This window comes from Eretmochelys imbricata, chromosome 7, assembly GCF_965152235.1.
Source record: "Eretmochelys imbricata isolate rEreImb1 chromosome 7, rEreImb1.hap1, whole genome shotgun sequence".
Lineage (NCBI taxonomy): Eukaryota > Metazoa > Chordata > Testudines > Cheloniidae > Eretmochelys > Eretmochelys imbricata.
The window spans coordinates 4,655,344-4,672,854 of record NC_135578.1 but is presented as its reverse complement, the minus strand read 5'-3'; the positions used below and the strand labels follow the sequence as shown (position 1 = coordinate 4,672,854).

General features: G+C 40.9%; 1 protein-coding gene across 3 annotated transcripts in view; it reads right to left on the bottom strand.

The window, feature by feature from the left end:
- The window catches only part of PTPRG (protein tyrosine phosphatase receptor type G), a 621,190-nt gene that overhangs the window by 26,966 nt on the left and 576,713 nt on the right, over window positions 1-17,511 (bottom strand). For all 3 annotated transcript variants that reach the window (XM_077822059.1, XM_077822061.1, XM_077822060.1), the window contains 2 exons: window positions 14,188-14,279; window positions 579-675 (listed from right to left, as the gene is read on the bottom strand). In XM_077822059.1, the coding sequence (XP_077678185.1) occupies window positions 579-675; window positions 14,188-14,279 (189 nt within the window). The remainder of the gene's footprint in view (window positions 1-578; window positions 676-14,187; window positions 14,280-17,511) is intronic.

Below are 17,511 nucleotides of genomic sequence, written 5' to 3'. Positions count from 1 at the left end.
AGAATAATTTGCAGTCCTGAAACAGACTTCAGCTTTGCAATTCTCCGAAGGATGATGAGAGAGACCTGCAATGTGCTAAGAAGGTCATTGTTTGTCCAAGTCGCTCTCTCTCGTGGAGCAGTTTGAAATGTGACAGACATACCAATCTCAGCTTTAGCATATTTGGGAAGATAAATGAATCCCAAGGATCATCAATAAAACACTTTGATCCACCACACATCTCCCTTAAGTCGTTTTTCAGATTAGCATATAGAGTTCTGCCAGTAATTTGATCTTAATTATTCAGTTGCATTGTCTTATGCAGGACTGCTACTTTTGTAAGCTAAACTTACAATATCTAACACCTAACTGTCAACGTTTTCCCAATAAAAAGTGTGGGTGAAACCCTGGCCCCACTGAAGTCAATCGCAAAACTCATATAGACTTCAACAAGACTAGAATTGTAATTGTCAATTGCTGTCCCTCTCTGATTAAAATTAATTTTAAGCAACCTGGGTTTTCCTCTCATGCACTGACCTTCTTAGAACAGAGGGCCTTGTACAATTTATGTACTGTATTTACTGTAAATGCTTACTCACATGCTAAAATGTTGATGTATCTGTTCTTGTGCTTGTTATCTGGGTGATTGGAATGTTCTGCTGTGATGTTCATGTCGGCTGTACAGCGTTGCACTTCCTAGTGACAAAATTATTCAGACGGAAAATACATAAATACAAAAACATTGTTTGTTTCATTTTACAACAACAGCTCTTTGCAAACATGTTTAAACATCAAATTTTAATTGTTTGATTTATTTTAATCTTTTAATGTAATTCTTGTAATCTTTTAATGTAGTCCAGTAAGACACATTCTGTTCAAATCAGGGATGTTAACTGAGTCCTGGTCTCTGATTACAGAATCAGATCTCCTGAATGGGTAGAATTCACCCCTCTGCAAAGATCAGAGAAAGGCCTATGGACTAGAGCTGGTTGGATTAGGGTTTTCTTTCCCCCACAGAAAATGTTGAGAAATTTAGTTTTCAAAAAATATTTCAATTCAAAATGGCACCACTGATAGAAGTCTAGGGTGATCAGATGTCCCAGTTTTATAGGGACAGTCCCGATTTTTGGGTCTTTTTCTTATATAGGCTCCTATTACCCTACACCCCTGTCCTGATTTTTCACATTTGCTGTCTGGTCACTCTATAGAAGTCATAGTTTACGTGCTTTTCTCCTCTGTCAGCTGAGCTTTCTAGACAGCCTACATCTCCCAGGATGCACCAGTTTCTACTCTCTTGACGAGAAGGGGTGTGTCATAGGAGTCACTGGCCATGGTGCATCATGGGAGATGTAGTCCAAAATATAATTTAATTAGAAAAATTTTGACCAGCCCTACTGTGTACCCATTTATGTTGCCTTCAAAATATGGCTTTAAAGGAATGTAAGTGATGTAGTGGTCATTTGTTAGCTTTTTGCACAGGAATGACTTCAATCTAATTTTTTAAAACTAGATCTGATGTTTATGAAAAGTACATTAAATACAACTGATGGCAATGACTGAAGAGTAAAAACAATTTTTTTGAAAGAAAAATGTAATGTTATCCATGTTTAGGTCCATATATTTAGGCAATTCATCTCATTTATATAACATAACAAGGGTAAGAGGTACAAAGGGATTTATGTGCCTCAAAATGCAGAGAGCTGCCTACTGGAGTTTACAAAAATATCTAAGTAGTTTAGGTGCCTGACTCCTACTGACTTTCAGTTCTCAGCATAATTCTAGCACGCACAATTACACCATACAATGTGGGTCTGTTAAAACAGCAGAGTGGGTGTCTTCTCCTCACAGCATTAGCATAGCAGAGATTTGCCTTCTGCCAGATTCAGCTAAAGAGTTACAAGATTTCAGAGGATGTCTTGCAGACTTCGCCAGTCTGACATGTCCCTGTCCTAATCTGGGGTGATATTTAAATCAATTAACTCATAGGCAATATCACGTTCAAGGTAGACTTTCTTTCATGTGCTTAATCACAATCTCAAAATGTTACCACTCTTTTACATCCAGAAAAAAGATCCTAATGACAAAGTTAAGAGCTTAGCATCAACATTGTTATTCCATTTCTTTCCACACTTTTTGAAAATAGTTCAATGCATGTTTGTATAAATACTTGTGGAAGAAACTATGTTTATAAAGATTTTTGTGGGCCCAAGAAATCCCTTCCCAAAACCCAATTCTCCCCAAGGTTATGGGGTGCCAAATTAATTTGTACTAGAGGCTTAAAAAACCACCGTATAGAACCTGCCTAGTAAAGGAAGTCATTAGCAGTGCACAGCTGCTACAAAGATAGGAGCTAAGTGACAGAGAAAATTATCAAGAGAAATGCTATACAAACAGCAGATGTAACAGAGTTCAGAATTATGCAGACATTTCACAAAGGGGTTGCATAGTAATTCTGATATTTTCCACAGCATTTCCATTTTAAAAGCGCAAAGTATTCTAAATCCAAGTACATTTTGTGGCTTTATATTCACAAGGCGCTCCCCAGTGAACAGTTGCCTTTCTTGCTCTTCTATAGGGAGGAACATACTACAGTCAAGGGGATGATCTCAGCAAAGACAAAGAAATCCGGCTGAATCATCAGCTGGTTTAAATGGACAGAATTTCATTTCTAGCAAGGAAAAGAATTTTTCATATGAATGTGTGCACTTTTTCTAATTCTGCCTTGCAGCGCCAGTATGCAGAAGACGGGAGGAGTATGCTCACTTCCAGTGCTCTGGTTATACAATAGGAAACATCAGTTCAGTCTAAACCACAGTTGGAAAACTGATGATCATTTTTGTTGCATTTTAGACTTCTAGATCGTGTCATTCCTCTATGATTGTATGGCACTCATCATTTTTTTTAAATTCTTTATGTTCATTACGAACCTTTTAAAAATGGTTATTAGTGTCCCAACATTTACAGAAAACTCCTGCAGAATTTAATAGAGAAGAATCCAATAGTGTTCTACAGAGAGTACTCTAAAGAGCTGTTGAATTTAATAGAGAATTATATCCTTGCTAAGGAATTCTCCATGATGATTTAAATACTGCATTGTAAATGTATCACTTTCTATTAACTTCTGTAGGATTTTTCCAGAAGGGAATGATTTATAAGGTTAATCACTTTAATTAACCTTTTTTATGTTTCCCTTAAAAGTACTGGAGGAGTTGGAATAATGCCACTATAGCCTCAGCTCCGGAAAGGGAAATTTCCAATTGTAATCTCCTTATGGTAGAGGGGGTTAACACTCACTGAGTGGCAAATACAGCTCTGGGGACTGAGTGGTATAAGTGATCAACCCTAAAAAGTGCCAGTGGCTAACTTGGCAGACAAGTGTTGAGGGTAGGGCAGCTTTTTGCCCCGAGAGGCGGAAATGGCGCTCAGATTATCTACCAATACATCTACCAATGTGATATATGCCATCATGTGCCAGCAATGCCCCTCTGCCATATACATTGGCCAAACCAGACAGTCTCTACGTAAAAGAATAAATGGACACAAATCAGACGTCAAGAATTACAACATTCAAAAACCAGTCGGAGAACACTTCAATCTCTTTGGTCACTCTTTGGTTACAGACCTAAAAGTGACAATTCTTCAACAAAAAAACTTCAAAAACAGACTCCAATGAGACACTGCTGAATTGGAATTAATTTGCAAACTGGATACAATTAACTTAGGCTTGAATAAAGACTGGGACTGGATGGGTCATTACACAAAGTAAAACTATTTCCCCATGTTTATTCCCCTCCCCCCACACCGTTCCTCATACGTTCTTGTCAACTGCTGGAAATGGCCCACCTTGATTATCACTACAAAAGATCTCTGCCCCCCCCAGCTCTCCTGCTGGTAATAGCTCACCTTAAGTGATCACTCTCATTACAGTGTGTACGGTAACACCCATTGTTTCATGTTCTCTGTGTATATAAATCTCCACACTGTATTTTCCACTGAATGCATCCGATGAAGTGAGCTGTAGCTCACGAAAGTTTATGCTCAAATAAATGTGTTAGTCTCTAAGGTGCCACAAGTACTCCTTTTCTTTTTGCGGATACAGACTAAGCTGGCTGCCACTCTGAAACCTCTCAGATATGGGTGTATCAGGCTTGGAAGCTTTGGATGGCAGCTGATTGAGAAGGTAAACTCTGAATGAAAACTGCCAGTGTGCCAGCAAAGTGGCCAGTGCCAGTGGGCTACTTAGTTCCTAGGTTCTTCATGTATTATGGATTCTTCATGCTCAAGTCATTTAAAACCTGCTACCACATTGGGGATAGCTGATGTGCCCTCTTGCAGGCAACAGCAACACATTAGGCAAGACCTGGAAATTGCAGCGTGGAATGTAGGTTCACTAACAGGTAGGTCAGGAGAGATGGCAATGACTGGAAGGAAAATCCATATACTATGTCTCCAGGAAATTAGGTGGTGTGGATGCAAAAGTAAAATCTTGAAAGGTGGATTTAACATTTTTTGGCCTGGAGGAAAAAGAAAATGAATGGAGTAGTTACTATTGTGACCCCAGAGATTGCTCAGGGTGTCATGAGGGTAGAAAGAAGAGACCGACTGACAGCACTATGGCTGATGACAGAGAGTAGGGTTATGTGTGATGTCAGCATATGCTGTGCAATGAGGTCGACCGATGGAAGAGAAGAAGAGCATTAGCAATGAGCTAGCAGAGTTTGTGGTTATGAGTGACAGTATCATCTTGTTAGTGGTTGGGGGTGATATGAACTTGCTGTCCATGAAAGGGGTGGTGGGTAAATTTGGCTTTGATAAAAGAAATGCAGAGGGAGAGAAGTGGGTTGAGTGATGTTTGTTCTACGGATTTTCAGTGGTGAATACATGGTTTGAAAATAAGAGAATCCCACACGGTGACATTCTACAGCAGAAAAAGTAAAACCCAAGTAGACAATATTTTGATAAGAAGAGAAACACATGAAAAAGGTGAAAGCTATAAAGATTACACTGAGTGAATATGTGCCAGAACAAGGTAAGGTATTAATAGCTAAAATCTGACGGCAATTTGAGATAACAGGAAAGAAGATGAAATTGAGGAAGAAATTGCATTGGTGGTTTTGTAAGAGGGAGAGGGGGAGAAAGGAAGAGTTCTGCCAAAAAGTAAAGGAAGGCTTTCATGCTTTGCCAACAACAGTGAAGTCATTAAGCCATTGGAAGTAACATGAGGCAGAGATGAGGCACTTTCAGAGAACAAGCTGGTGGTGGAAGTCACATGTACAAGAGAAGTTAAAAAGAATAAAGAATTATTCAAAGAGTTTGAGGCAGCAGGTCATGATAATGAGAATACAAAATTCATACAAACAGGCAAAAAAAGAGGCTAAGAAGGCAGTTGCCAAGGCAAGAGTGGATGCTTGGGAGGAATTATACAGAAAGCTGGAGAAGATGATAGCAGGAAATTGGTTTGGGGGTTGTTAAAAGAGAGAAACAATGAAATACAAGATTTGAAGAAATCTGTGTGTGAAGGACGGGAACTGTGTGGTGACTAACCCTAAAGAGGTGGTTGAAGTACAAAAAAAAAATTGCCAAAGGCTGCTAAATGAGAAGAAGGAGTTGCAAATGCAAGCACCACCAACAATTATGGAGAAACCTCAAAAGGTATCGATCGCAGTGGAGGAGGTAGAAGCAGCACCGAAGGAGATGAAGACTGGTCAAGATGATATGATCAAGGGAGTTGGACATACTGGAGCAAAGTGGCTTCACAGATGACTATGGGTTTGCTGGGATCAGGCAAGGATATCAGATGACAGGAGAATGGGATTGATAGTGCCTCTTCGGAAGGGTAAGGGTAATGCAAATAATCCAAACACTTATCGGGGCATCACCTGTTAAGTCAGCGTCTCAAAGTCCTTGAGAAAGTTTTGGAGGCATGGTTGAGGTGCAAGGTGGAGGAAAATAAAGAAGAGGAGCAACATGGCTTTAGGCAGCAAAGGCGTAGTATAAACACAATATTTGCAATGAGACAGAAGTGTGAAAGAACGATAAATGGAGAATATTACTGCTATGTAGCTTTTATGGATCTTGAGAAAGCATATGAGTTGGTTCTGCAGGAGCTGATGTTTGGAATATTGAGATGGGTGGATGGGAGGGAGACTTGAAGAAGTGGAGATGATAGAGGAGCTGTATCGAGGGCCAAGAGCTAAGCTGGCCAAGAGCTAACAATACATGGAATTTCAGCGCGTTTTGAGGTGACTGTGGAACTGAGACAAGGCAGATGCTGAGTCCACTTCTCTTCACCCTAGTTATGGAGTTAATTAGTAGGAGAAACAAGCCTGCGGGGAGACAGAGAAAACTAATGTATACTGATGGTTTGGCCCTTTTGGCTGACAGGAAAGAGAAACTGATAAATATGGTATCAGAGTGGGCATCTCTGGCTGAAAATCATGGTTTGAAGGTAACACAGAAAGAAAACTGAAGTTATGCAAGTAGGAAAGGTGGCTGAAGAAGTACTCATTGAAGATTCAGGAGAGAAGCTGAATCAGAAAAGGAACTTGTGCACTTGGGAAGTACTCCTAGTACCACCTGAGAAAGATCTGCAGAATTGAAAAGAAGAACCCAAATGGCAGGAGTTCTGTGGGACTGGCAGTTAAGTAACAAACAGAAAGGAAAAGCATATGCTGCGTGTGTTTGTCCCTGCCTGCTCTATGGTTTGGAAATGGCGGGTCTTACAGAGATGGAAGAAAAGAAGATACAGGTAAGTGTGGTGAATGGCAGGCAAGTGGAGGGTAGTCACAGTGCACACGGTAGAAATTAGAGAAAAGATTAACATGGGACTCTCAGTGATGGATGGGCTGGAGAGCACATATTTGAGTGGACTGGAGATGCGATAAAAATGGGAGAAGAATGACCAGCAAAGAAAGCATTGGAAGAAGAAGACAGCAAGAAGGATGCGGAAGACCAAGTGTACGATGGAAAGACTGTGTCAAGAGATGTCTGAAGAGAAAAGAACTGGAACTCCAAAACCTACAAACCATGCCATGAACCAAAAGGAGTGGCGAAGAACTGTGAGTATCTCTGAGTTGGGAAGTGAAGTGACTATTTTCTTAACCACACTATGCTCCCAGATGGCTAACAAAAAGTTAGTAGAGAGGTGAGGTCATGCATAAGCTGGTGACAAACATGGCCATGGAACAAGAGGTCTGACACAGTGAGAGCTGATTATTTGAAGATGTCTTTTCTTAACACTTAAAACTTGAAGAGAATGTTACTGCCTTTGAACTAAACAAAATGGAGACTGAAGTCCTCTGCTTATCCAGGGTACAAATAACCCCTAGAGGCAAAACTCCCCGACACCACCTTCCTGCCAATATGCCACGACTTTTTTTTCTTATGGGATAGGTTAAAGGAGAGAGGGCAGTGTAGTCTCCAGGCCCTGTCTGCTGAGAGTGTGATTGGGGTTTTGTGATGTGGGCATCCTCCTCTAAGAACTGGACTGAGGACATCAGTTTGTCTCACATAGGCCACCAAACAAAGATCCGATATTCCCAAGGAATAGCACCGGTGTCACTGAAAGACTACAAGAGCTCTGGTTCTTTCTCTACAATAGGAACTCTTCTTCTGGCACAAGTTTCCCTAAGCTGCCTCAGTCACACCAGCAGCATGGGACAGTCATTATTATTATTTGCATTACAGTAGCATTCATGTGTTTTCCAACATATAGCGAGACACAGTCCCTGCCTCAAAGAGCTGGCAGTCTCAGGAAACATGTGGCAAAGGGATAAAAAAATCAACTGTTTCTAAAAATATAATTATCATTTCTCTCTAAATGTCCCGCTTAGATGGCTAACTTCCTACAGGATTCACGGTAGAAATGGATCTTGAGGAAGTGTTTTAAGGAGGACAGTTGCCTTATGAACTAGTTCAGGGAGGGTGTTCCCTGCAGAAGGGGCAGTGTGGGAAAAAGTACAAAACCAGTTGTCTGAGAAGTACACAGATGAGATGAGGAGATCAGGGCTGACAGAGCCAGTGGAAGGGAAGACATGGTAAGAGATAGCATCAGAAATGTAGGTAGGAGCACAGTGATGAAAGGCCTTGAAGGAGAGAATAAGAAACCTAAAATGGGGTGGAAAATCCAGTGGAGAATCAAAAAGGAGTGTGACATTCTCAGAATGGCAGGCAGCGTAGATGATCTTAGCAGCTACATTTCTCATGAGATGTTGTGGGTGTCGCAGAGGCCAGGGACAAAAGGTTGCAGTCGACGAGACAGGAGATGATGTAGGTAGATACAGTAGGACTCTAGTTACTTATCCCCTCAAAATGCCCATTCTGCAGGTTCTAATGCCTACATTATTCTGCTGCTCTATGTAAAACACCATTAATTTGGGGCCAAATAAATCCTGACATCCTTACTCTGTGTTTTCACTCAGGTAAACTCCACTATCAGTTTGACTGTGTAAGGAGTAAGAACTGCAGGTTTTAGCTGAAAGGATTCTTGCTGGCTTATTGTGGGCAATGGGGTCTGGAGCATTTTTTAAAAATTCTCCTCCGTCTCTTTTTATTGAATTTAATTCAGTCTAGCTAATGTACTGGTGTCTTTGATGTTTAACGTCTCAGAACACACTAGTGTTTGAAGATCAATGGATAATTCTCTTGTTGTGTCCTTTTTAACTTATTGACAAGTCAAGAACCCAAAGTATCCGGGTTCAATCAAATTTTACTTACTGTAAGAAATGTTATATTCAGTGCTATAATGGCTAGTTTAGCTTTTAATTATGTGGTCCACGCAAATACTAATTGGGAATTAATATACCAAGGTTTAATGACTCATTTTCATTGCCTTTCCGAAACAAGTTACAGATTAGTTTTTTTAACCTCAAAGAATTTTCACAAAATTTAAGCGTAAAATCGAATTGCTACATATCTGGTAACGTGAACTAATGAGCGAAAAGTTTCACTGGAATGGCTGATTGTGAACCCAGCCTTTTGACTTGAATTCTGTGGGCATTACATGTCTCCCATTATTTCAGGTCAGTTGCCTTCCTATCATCAGGAGATTTTTAGGCATATGAACAATGATCGGGAGGCTACGTGAGTAGATTAAAGGAGCTTTATTTACAGGAATATATAAAAAAAGATCAGTAGTTATGTTTGAAAATTATTTTGGTATGTTGAGGATGAAAGCAACGAGTTCATTCATCACTAAGATCATTTTTATCATTGCCCCAAAATCATAGGACTCTTGTCTGCCAACTTTTTGTAATTCTTGCAGCGGGTCCTGCCTTATCCCGGCAAAGGCTAAGAGGACGTACTGATACTCACACAGTAGCTTGCAAGAATCTAGCAATAGGTATAGCATAGACGCTTAAGAATCTAGCACAGGTATAAATCCTTCAATAACATTAGACAGAGGGGTGGTTGGGGATAGTCTATACAGAAGCAGGGACAAAACAAACTACACAAGCTAATATAGAAGTGATAATAGGCGGTGAGACAACCATCCTCACATTCACTGTCTCATTACATTTGCTTGTTGCATCTTCTCTTTCATTAGCGCATGAGCTCTTAGGAGCAGGTCAACCCGCCTGTTTGTACAGCGCTGAACACAATGGGGGCCCTCATCTGGATCAAGGCGTTCAGGTGCTACCATAATACACACAATTAGTAAGAGAAAGTCCAGGATTTGGGCTACCCTTCTGTACTGTTTCCCTTGAATTTTGTTTGTGAATTTACAAAAACTGTTTCCTGGGGTTAAACATTCAAACTAGGTAACGAGAATATTGGATTTCAGGAAGAGTCTATGATGGAATATGGATTCTCCTCCATCAGGTAGCATCACAGTACATGCATCTTTGGTCTTTCCAGTCTATCCCTCAGAAGATCAATACAATATGAAAATGCACAGACTGGGATATTAAAATGTTAATCTCTGACTGTAGAAGCTTTTGGCCAGGTCTACACTTAAAACTTTTGCTGGTATAGAAATATCAGTTAGGAGTGTGATTTTTTTTCTTTAATGACATTTTTATACTGGCAAAAGCCCTAGCGTCGATGCAAGTCTACCAGCAAAATCCTGTCTTTGGCTGTGTCTACGATAGGAGGGTGTGCCGATACAATTATCCTAGCATAGTTATCCTGGCAAACCTCTTCTAGTGTAGACTAGGCCTTAGGGCCAGATCCTCAAAGACAGTTAGGTGTCTAACTCCCATTGACATCAGGAAAAGTTTGGGAACACAGGGATTTCTCAATCTTCAACAGAGCTCTTCAGAAACAGAAACATTATGGATCACCATATAATAAAGATTCAGTGACACCCAAACTGCAACAGCTGCAAGGACAAAGTTAGCAGATCTGTGCCACATCTCAAAAGATATGGATTTATGCTGTTTTCTTATATTTCAGAGCTTTCTGAGAAGGTGTCACTAGAGCATAAAGATATTTTCAATTTATGTGGCGAGGGAGGTGGACAGGCTGCCTTCAGTTCAGCTGGCCTGCTCAGACTCCAAATTGGCAGTGAATCACCATCCCCATGTGTCTACCGGCAGCAGACAGGTCTGAGAAGTTTACATTTACCCAATCTAATCTTTCCAGCAGCAGGGCTGACCCACCCACTAAAGAACTGGAGGTGGCAAATAAAATTATCTATGAAATCCAAATAGTGTATTATGCTATAAAAATTCATAGCTGGCTCTTTGGAGACTTCCTGATCTAATATCCCTTTCTTAGAGCCAAAGGACACAGCTATGCTAACAAAACTCACTGTCTTACTCTAGTAATAGGCCCAACTGAGGATAGAAAGAGAAGGTCCCTTGTGGGAGAAGGAGCTTCACTCTAGGAGGAGGCAGAGAGCTATCTATTGCCTCATATATACAGGAGCTCTCAGGGCCAAATCCAGCAACACCCCAGAGAGTCTGACTGGGCTCCTTTTTCCCCCCGCCCCCGAGTGGGCTGGAATGGCCTGCTGATTTACATACTTGCAGAAGCACCTCCCAAAATCCCTGGCAGCATACCACAGAGCATTGCTGCAAGGTACATGGGGTATGGGACACCCAAATCCTACTCCAAAAATGCAGTGTAGACACAATGGACCAGATGCAATCTAGGACGTCTGTGCCATAGGGAAAAGGTGCTGGAGCGGTTTCTTAAGTAGCAATGCAACAAGGGCTTTGCATCCCATTGGATTTCACAGGAATTTTATTGTTATTCATTTATATTCTTCAGAATTGGAGCAAGACCAGAAATCCTACTTTAGAAAGTTCAAGAGGAGGTTCAGAAAGCACCATGGACAACCATCCATTGTGGGCACCAGTTTAAAAGGCTGTTTTGTTGGTCAATCAGATTCTGGACTTTAATTTCTAGTTACTTCAAAAATAATAAATTTATTGTTCTCAAGGTTAACCTTAACCATTCTCTCTACGTAAGAAAGACTAGCTAACTAGACAATAAAGCGTCGACTTGCAGTATGATTCCCTGTTGGGAATATGGATGTACTTTGGATCTACCTTCCAGGGGAAGCTTGTGAGTTCAAAGTCCTTTTCTTCTTTCACATAAAATGCTCCCCAAGCATATTCACAAAATATTTCAATGTAATTACAGCTCATTTTAAGAGAGAGGCAATTTTGAGTATTGGGACACTTTGCTTCCAAAGGAATGCTCCTCATATAAGGAAGCTCCCAATACAACTCAAGGCAAACTCCCAAAAACACAGGAGAGGATTTATACCAAAAAGATTAATCAAACATAACATGACTTGTGCCTTCTACACAGGGCGGACCTCAAGTGTTCCCAGCATGCTCATTTCCCTCTTCAGTTTATTTCACAAAGACACAAAGGGGAAAAACTTCCTACTGCAGAATTTTTGAAGCTACTCCGGGACCTCCTCTCACACTCAAATATCCCCATCCACGAAGAGGGCTGTCTCTCTTTGCAAAACTTACTCTTTTTCCTGTGCGGGGTACAACTCTTTCAGAGTCCAGGCTCCTGTTTTCTCTTTTTCCAATTTCATTTTCCAGCAGAAGGTAAAGTTTTCAAAAACACCTAAGTGACTTAAGAACATGAGTCCCATGTTCAGACATGACTTAGACACTAAGGAGGCTGAATCACTCTGACTGTCAATGAGATGTAGGCTCCTAAGACATAAAGCCACTTCTGAAAATGGGACTTAAGACTTCTAAGTCACTTAGGTGCTTCTGAAAATATTACCCTGTGTTCTTATCGAACCACCCCACCCTCCTTATCCTCTCACACCAGTGTAAATCACGAGCAATTCCACTGATGTCTAAGGAGAATCAGGTCCCTTCATGAGTCAACAAGAGACCTTATGCCACAAAAGGACCTTATGCCACAACTGCATCAACCCATTATCTTTTCAAGATGATCATTCCACCTCTCTTTCAGGAGAAGAGATTCCATTTTTACTTGTTCTTAAGGAAACCTGGGCCAAATTCTGTTCTCTCTTACATCAGTATAAATTTGGAGTAACTATACTGACTTTAAAGGAATTACTCCAGATATACACCAGGGCAGAGAGCAGGATTTGGCCTAGGGAGTAAGTACTCCACAAAGAAAATTACTTCCCTTCATAGGAGACTGTGAACTCCCAAGAAGAGAACTAATTGGCTCTCTCTCCTGACGAGCTACCGTGGGGCAGCAGTCACAGAGGGGAGTTCCAGTACGAAGGGAAGAAAAGGGCTAACACTGCAGTGTTTTCCTCTGCCGAAAACACAGGTGGAAGCTGTCCAATGTTTGTTAATAGCAATGACTGTGAGACAGCTGAAGCAAAGCCCATATTAAGTCAGATCAAGTTTACAGATGTGTAGCTGATTATTTTGAATAATTAAATGGTGTCAAACCCAGCTGTGATGAATAGCACTGGGGGCTCAATTCATAAATAATTGAGAAGACTGAGTCGCATTTGATCATTCTGATCAAATTCTACTCTCTGGAGGATAAATGTTTGTCCTGAATACCATCAACATTGTTAAATGCCTCAATATTCCTGCTCAGTCATCCAGCCAGCAGCCAATTGAACTAAATCACTTTAACACCTCACCCATTTGCCGTTCTCATGAATACAAAATGTCTATGACTTACACAATAGTTTCTGAGTATCAGACAATGCAGCCACTCACACAGACTGCAACCAAACAGAGGCAGTAAATGTTTTAAATGATCCCATAAAAGACAATTCCTGCATATAGCCTTGTCTTTATTGCATTCAGCGACGAGGCTTTAGATATGAGACCACCAATTTTGTTCCGTTGTTGTGTTTGTAACTACAGCTGTCTTTATGATCCATCCATAACAGTTTAAAATAGGCATATACTGATGAATATCACCCAGTGTGGTCCCACTGTGCCCTCCATGGAGGAAATGCCACAGCTGCATACCATTGACCAGATTTCTCAGCTGAAAATACCTCTTAAGGGCCAATATTTCCAACCTCAATTGTGAACTGATTGAAAGGAACTCCTGTTAACGCTAGCTACAGAATAACTGTTCTCACTCAGTAGTGCCTGGGACTACAACCCTTACTCGCACCCACTAGGGCTTACTCCTGTGAGTAGTTCCATGGGCATCACTGAGGCTACCTATGTTACTCAGCATGTGTAACAATTGCAGGTTCAATCCCTTATTGATCGCTAAGCTCCAAAACCTGTTTGTTACTAGGTGTAGAATACATAAGTGTCATGTATCTGGACTTCGAGAGAGAAAGGCCTGTATTCTAATTTCAGTTTCACTCTGATGGAGGTGTTCCGGATTTACACTGGTGTAACTCTAATCAGAATCTGGTCTAGATATTTTAAAATATTCGCATAATATAAATACTGTGGGCCAACCGGAAAGCCCTAACTCACTTTTCACTCTGACAAAAAGCCCAATGACTCCAGTGGGAGTTTTTGTGAGTAAGGAGGGAGTAGAAAACTGAATAAGGACTTTGGGATCTGGCCCAATATAAACAGGTAAGAACAGCAATTTCCGTGTCCCTGTTTAACGTTGCTTACTAAGGAGCAGATTCTACCACCCTAGCTCACCCTGAATCGTACCTTACTCTTCCTGGGCAATTCAAGAAGTAAGGTATTATTTAGTGTGAGCGATGGTAGCAAACCCTGGCCCATTGTGACTGGAATAAACTACAGCTTGTCCCTTACTGTGAGTACACAGAATGTTTAGTTATGCTAGGAAAAGGCTATTTCTTTAAAGGTTAATGAAACTTACCTCAAAGTCTTCTGAGAAGCCATGTTGGTTATTAGAATAGAGCTCACTGATATGTTTAACAAACTGTTTGACAGGAATGGCTTCCATATCATCTGTAGAAAGAAAAAGATATTCAGAGTTGCTAGGCCATGTTTTTTCTGTAAATATGCCTGATATGTTTCATATCTGAGACTGTGAGATCCATAACTCCATCTTCAACCTCAGGTCATAGAATATTTTACATGTGCCTTATTGGAGTTCTCGAGTGGCATGGTTTGTACTGTATATACTTACAAGAAATCCTAGCATATCTGTTACCGATATCTGGGTGCAACTGTTCACACAACATACTTAATCCTAGATATTACAAATATGAGTAGTGTTTTTGGCCTTGTAATGCATTTTTTCAGAGCTATCCTTTAGCCCAAAGTTACAGTACCATTTTGTCAATTATACTTTTGGGAATATTTTAATTGGGGGTATTTTAAAAATGAAAGTAGCTGTGAGTTCTCAGATAAGGAGACCATCGAACCCTGGAGCACTTTTGTGGCCACATATTCTTTAAGAGTCACAGAATCGCCACACAAAAGACAAAGTATACGTTAAAAAATGGCCCTTGTACCACTGCTGACAGCTCCTGACTCAGCAGTGACACAGGTGTATTTCCCGGAGTGGAGGAATTTCTCCTTTTTAATTTACAGTACAGTAGTATCCCAGTGAATCTGTAATGAAATACTATATGAGCATCATTAACATTCACTTGGAGCAAAAGACCAGCTGAGGCAGTGTCATTTGAGTTTTCTCTTCACTTCAAACACTGTTCCTAACATGGCACAGTCACCCCACCGGACTGCTAACCACAGAACAATTTCTATTCAGTACGGCAATAAATCATGAACCCTTTGAATGATGAAGAAACCAAAGGTCTTGACTGATGCAATAAAAACCCCAGGACATTTCCTGAAAGAAGTTCCTCGGAAATCAAGACATCATCAAAAACCAGGACGGTCCTGGTAAGACTGGGCTGTAGGGGTACCCTCCACAGGCAGGGCTTGTCTAGAGGAACAATTAGTGCGCGGCAAACTGGCTGTAAATCTGCAGCACGTTGAGGCTACATCTACACTACAGCACGATGCAGCTGTGCACTGTAATGCTTCTGGGGGGAGATACTCTGAGCCGACGGGAAAGAGCGCTCCCATTGGCTCAATGACTCCTGCCTCTGCGAGAGGCAGTAGCTACATTCCCAACGACACAGTGCAAGCTACACCGGCACTTAGTTCGGTGTAACTTACGTCACTCAGCGGTGCGGATTATTCACACCCCCGAGCGACGTAAATTGTACCAAAGTAACCTGTAGCGCAGATAAGGTCTAAGTATCTGTGTGGAACCTGCTACCTTGAGCTAAAAGCTCTCTAATGTGCATTGACATAATCCTATTTCAGAGGGGAGTAAGACTTTGTCTACACTACAGGTTACTTTGGTATAATTTACGTCGCTCAGGGGTGTGACTAATCCACACCGCTGAGTGATGTAAGTTACACTTACCTAAATGCTGGTGTAGACAGCTTCTCCTGCTGACATAGCTACCACCTCTCATGGAGGCAGGAGTTAGTAACGGGAGAGCTCCCTCCTGTCTCCACCACAAGGACAAGCTATGCCAATGCAGCTGTGACGTAAGTGCCGTAGCATAGATGTAGCCTCAATCAAAGCACACTGGGACTTTGTGCGAGTGGTAGCACGGTCCACATGCACAAACAGTGTGTGACATGCTAGTCACTACAGATTTATAGCCCAGCTGCTCTGTTCATGGAGACAAGCCCTCGTATTTCTGGGGTCTCAATGTTGCTACATTCACCACTTCAACTGGTAAAATCCCTGTGCTTTCAGGGCGTAATTAGTTAATGCTTGCAAATTGGCATTTTGAAAATGTAATGCAGAGCAACAACAGTGTGATTATTTTCAGCATGTGCAATAACGTATTGCCCGATGTTTGATTGCATCATTCAAGGCATTATTAGACATTTATGTATTTTATTTAATGTCCTTCTGAAGATTACATGTGGCTTATGTTCACTTCAGGTACCTGTGATGTGTTTTTTCTCCCGTATGGTTTTTTGCTACAGCTGCAGTATTTTCTGCATTCTCCTGCTTTTCAAAAATATCTGTGTTACGATGGAAAAAAATCCAAATATTGCTATCGGTATTCAGCAAAATTTAAAGATAAACAAAGAGACATGTAACATTTACTATATTCGGAGTGAAAGATCTCTGGCAAACTACTAAACCACGAAGCAATCACCTATGCTTTTTTTAGCAAAGGGTACCAATATATGGGTATGCGTAAATGAGGTTCTACTTTGGCAAGAATTTTATAGATCCAACCCTGAAAACCTGATTTTTCTCTGGTTGATGGCAGTTACTAATGACCGTGTCATTACTCCTCTGCCTCCATTTTCTCAAGTAAGGCTTTGGGGGAGCTTTTTGCATCCACTGACATTTTCAAACTTGAATCAGCCTGAGAGGAAAATATTCTCTTTCTTCTATTTTATTAACGGGGCAATTGTTTAAAATGTATTTATAATCTGATCACCTCATCCTGGGAATTTCGAACATTGAGAACATTTGATAAGAGTACGATCATTTTAGCAAAAGGCCTTAGAATATTGCGAGCAATTTACAATATTTAAATACCAACAATGGTATATTATAATATTAGAATATAATAGCATTTCATTAAGATACATTTATGTTTCTACAGCCAAGACATTCAGGAATTCAGGGATCACAGGGACAGTAGTGCCAACAGTATGTAAAAGGATCTTCCCACTCCTGCAAAGTAAAGTACGTCCCGAGCTGCCGAGAAAACAGCCGGTGCTGTATTAAGGATTTCACATAATACAAAAATCACAGGGAAAATGCTGTTATTATTTATTTGTCCTGTACTAGAGCCCAGAGACCGAGCTGAGATCAGGGGCCCACTGCATCAGATCAGGGTGTCAAATTAAATTTTGCAGAAACTCCATTTTTAATTATGGTCGTTGCCCTGGCATACATTTAGGATGACAAACTCCCTTCCATCTTCTGAATTCCCACGGATTTCAATGAGCATTTGGTACCAAAGATCAAGGACAGAATATGGTCATTATGTATTAACTAAGCTGTTAGCTATCATTATTGCTCAGTGACAAAGTATCCTCACCTTTAGAACCACAACTAATTCTGCTCTTTCTTTTTCTTCCTTCTCCATGCAGCTTTCTCTGACTCTTTCCTCCTTCCCTCTTGTTGTCTCTCTCCTCCTCTCTTCCCTCTGTATGTTCTCTACTATAGCAACTCCCAAGTCCCTCC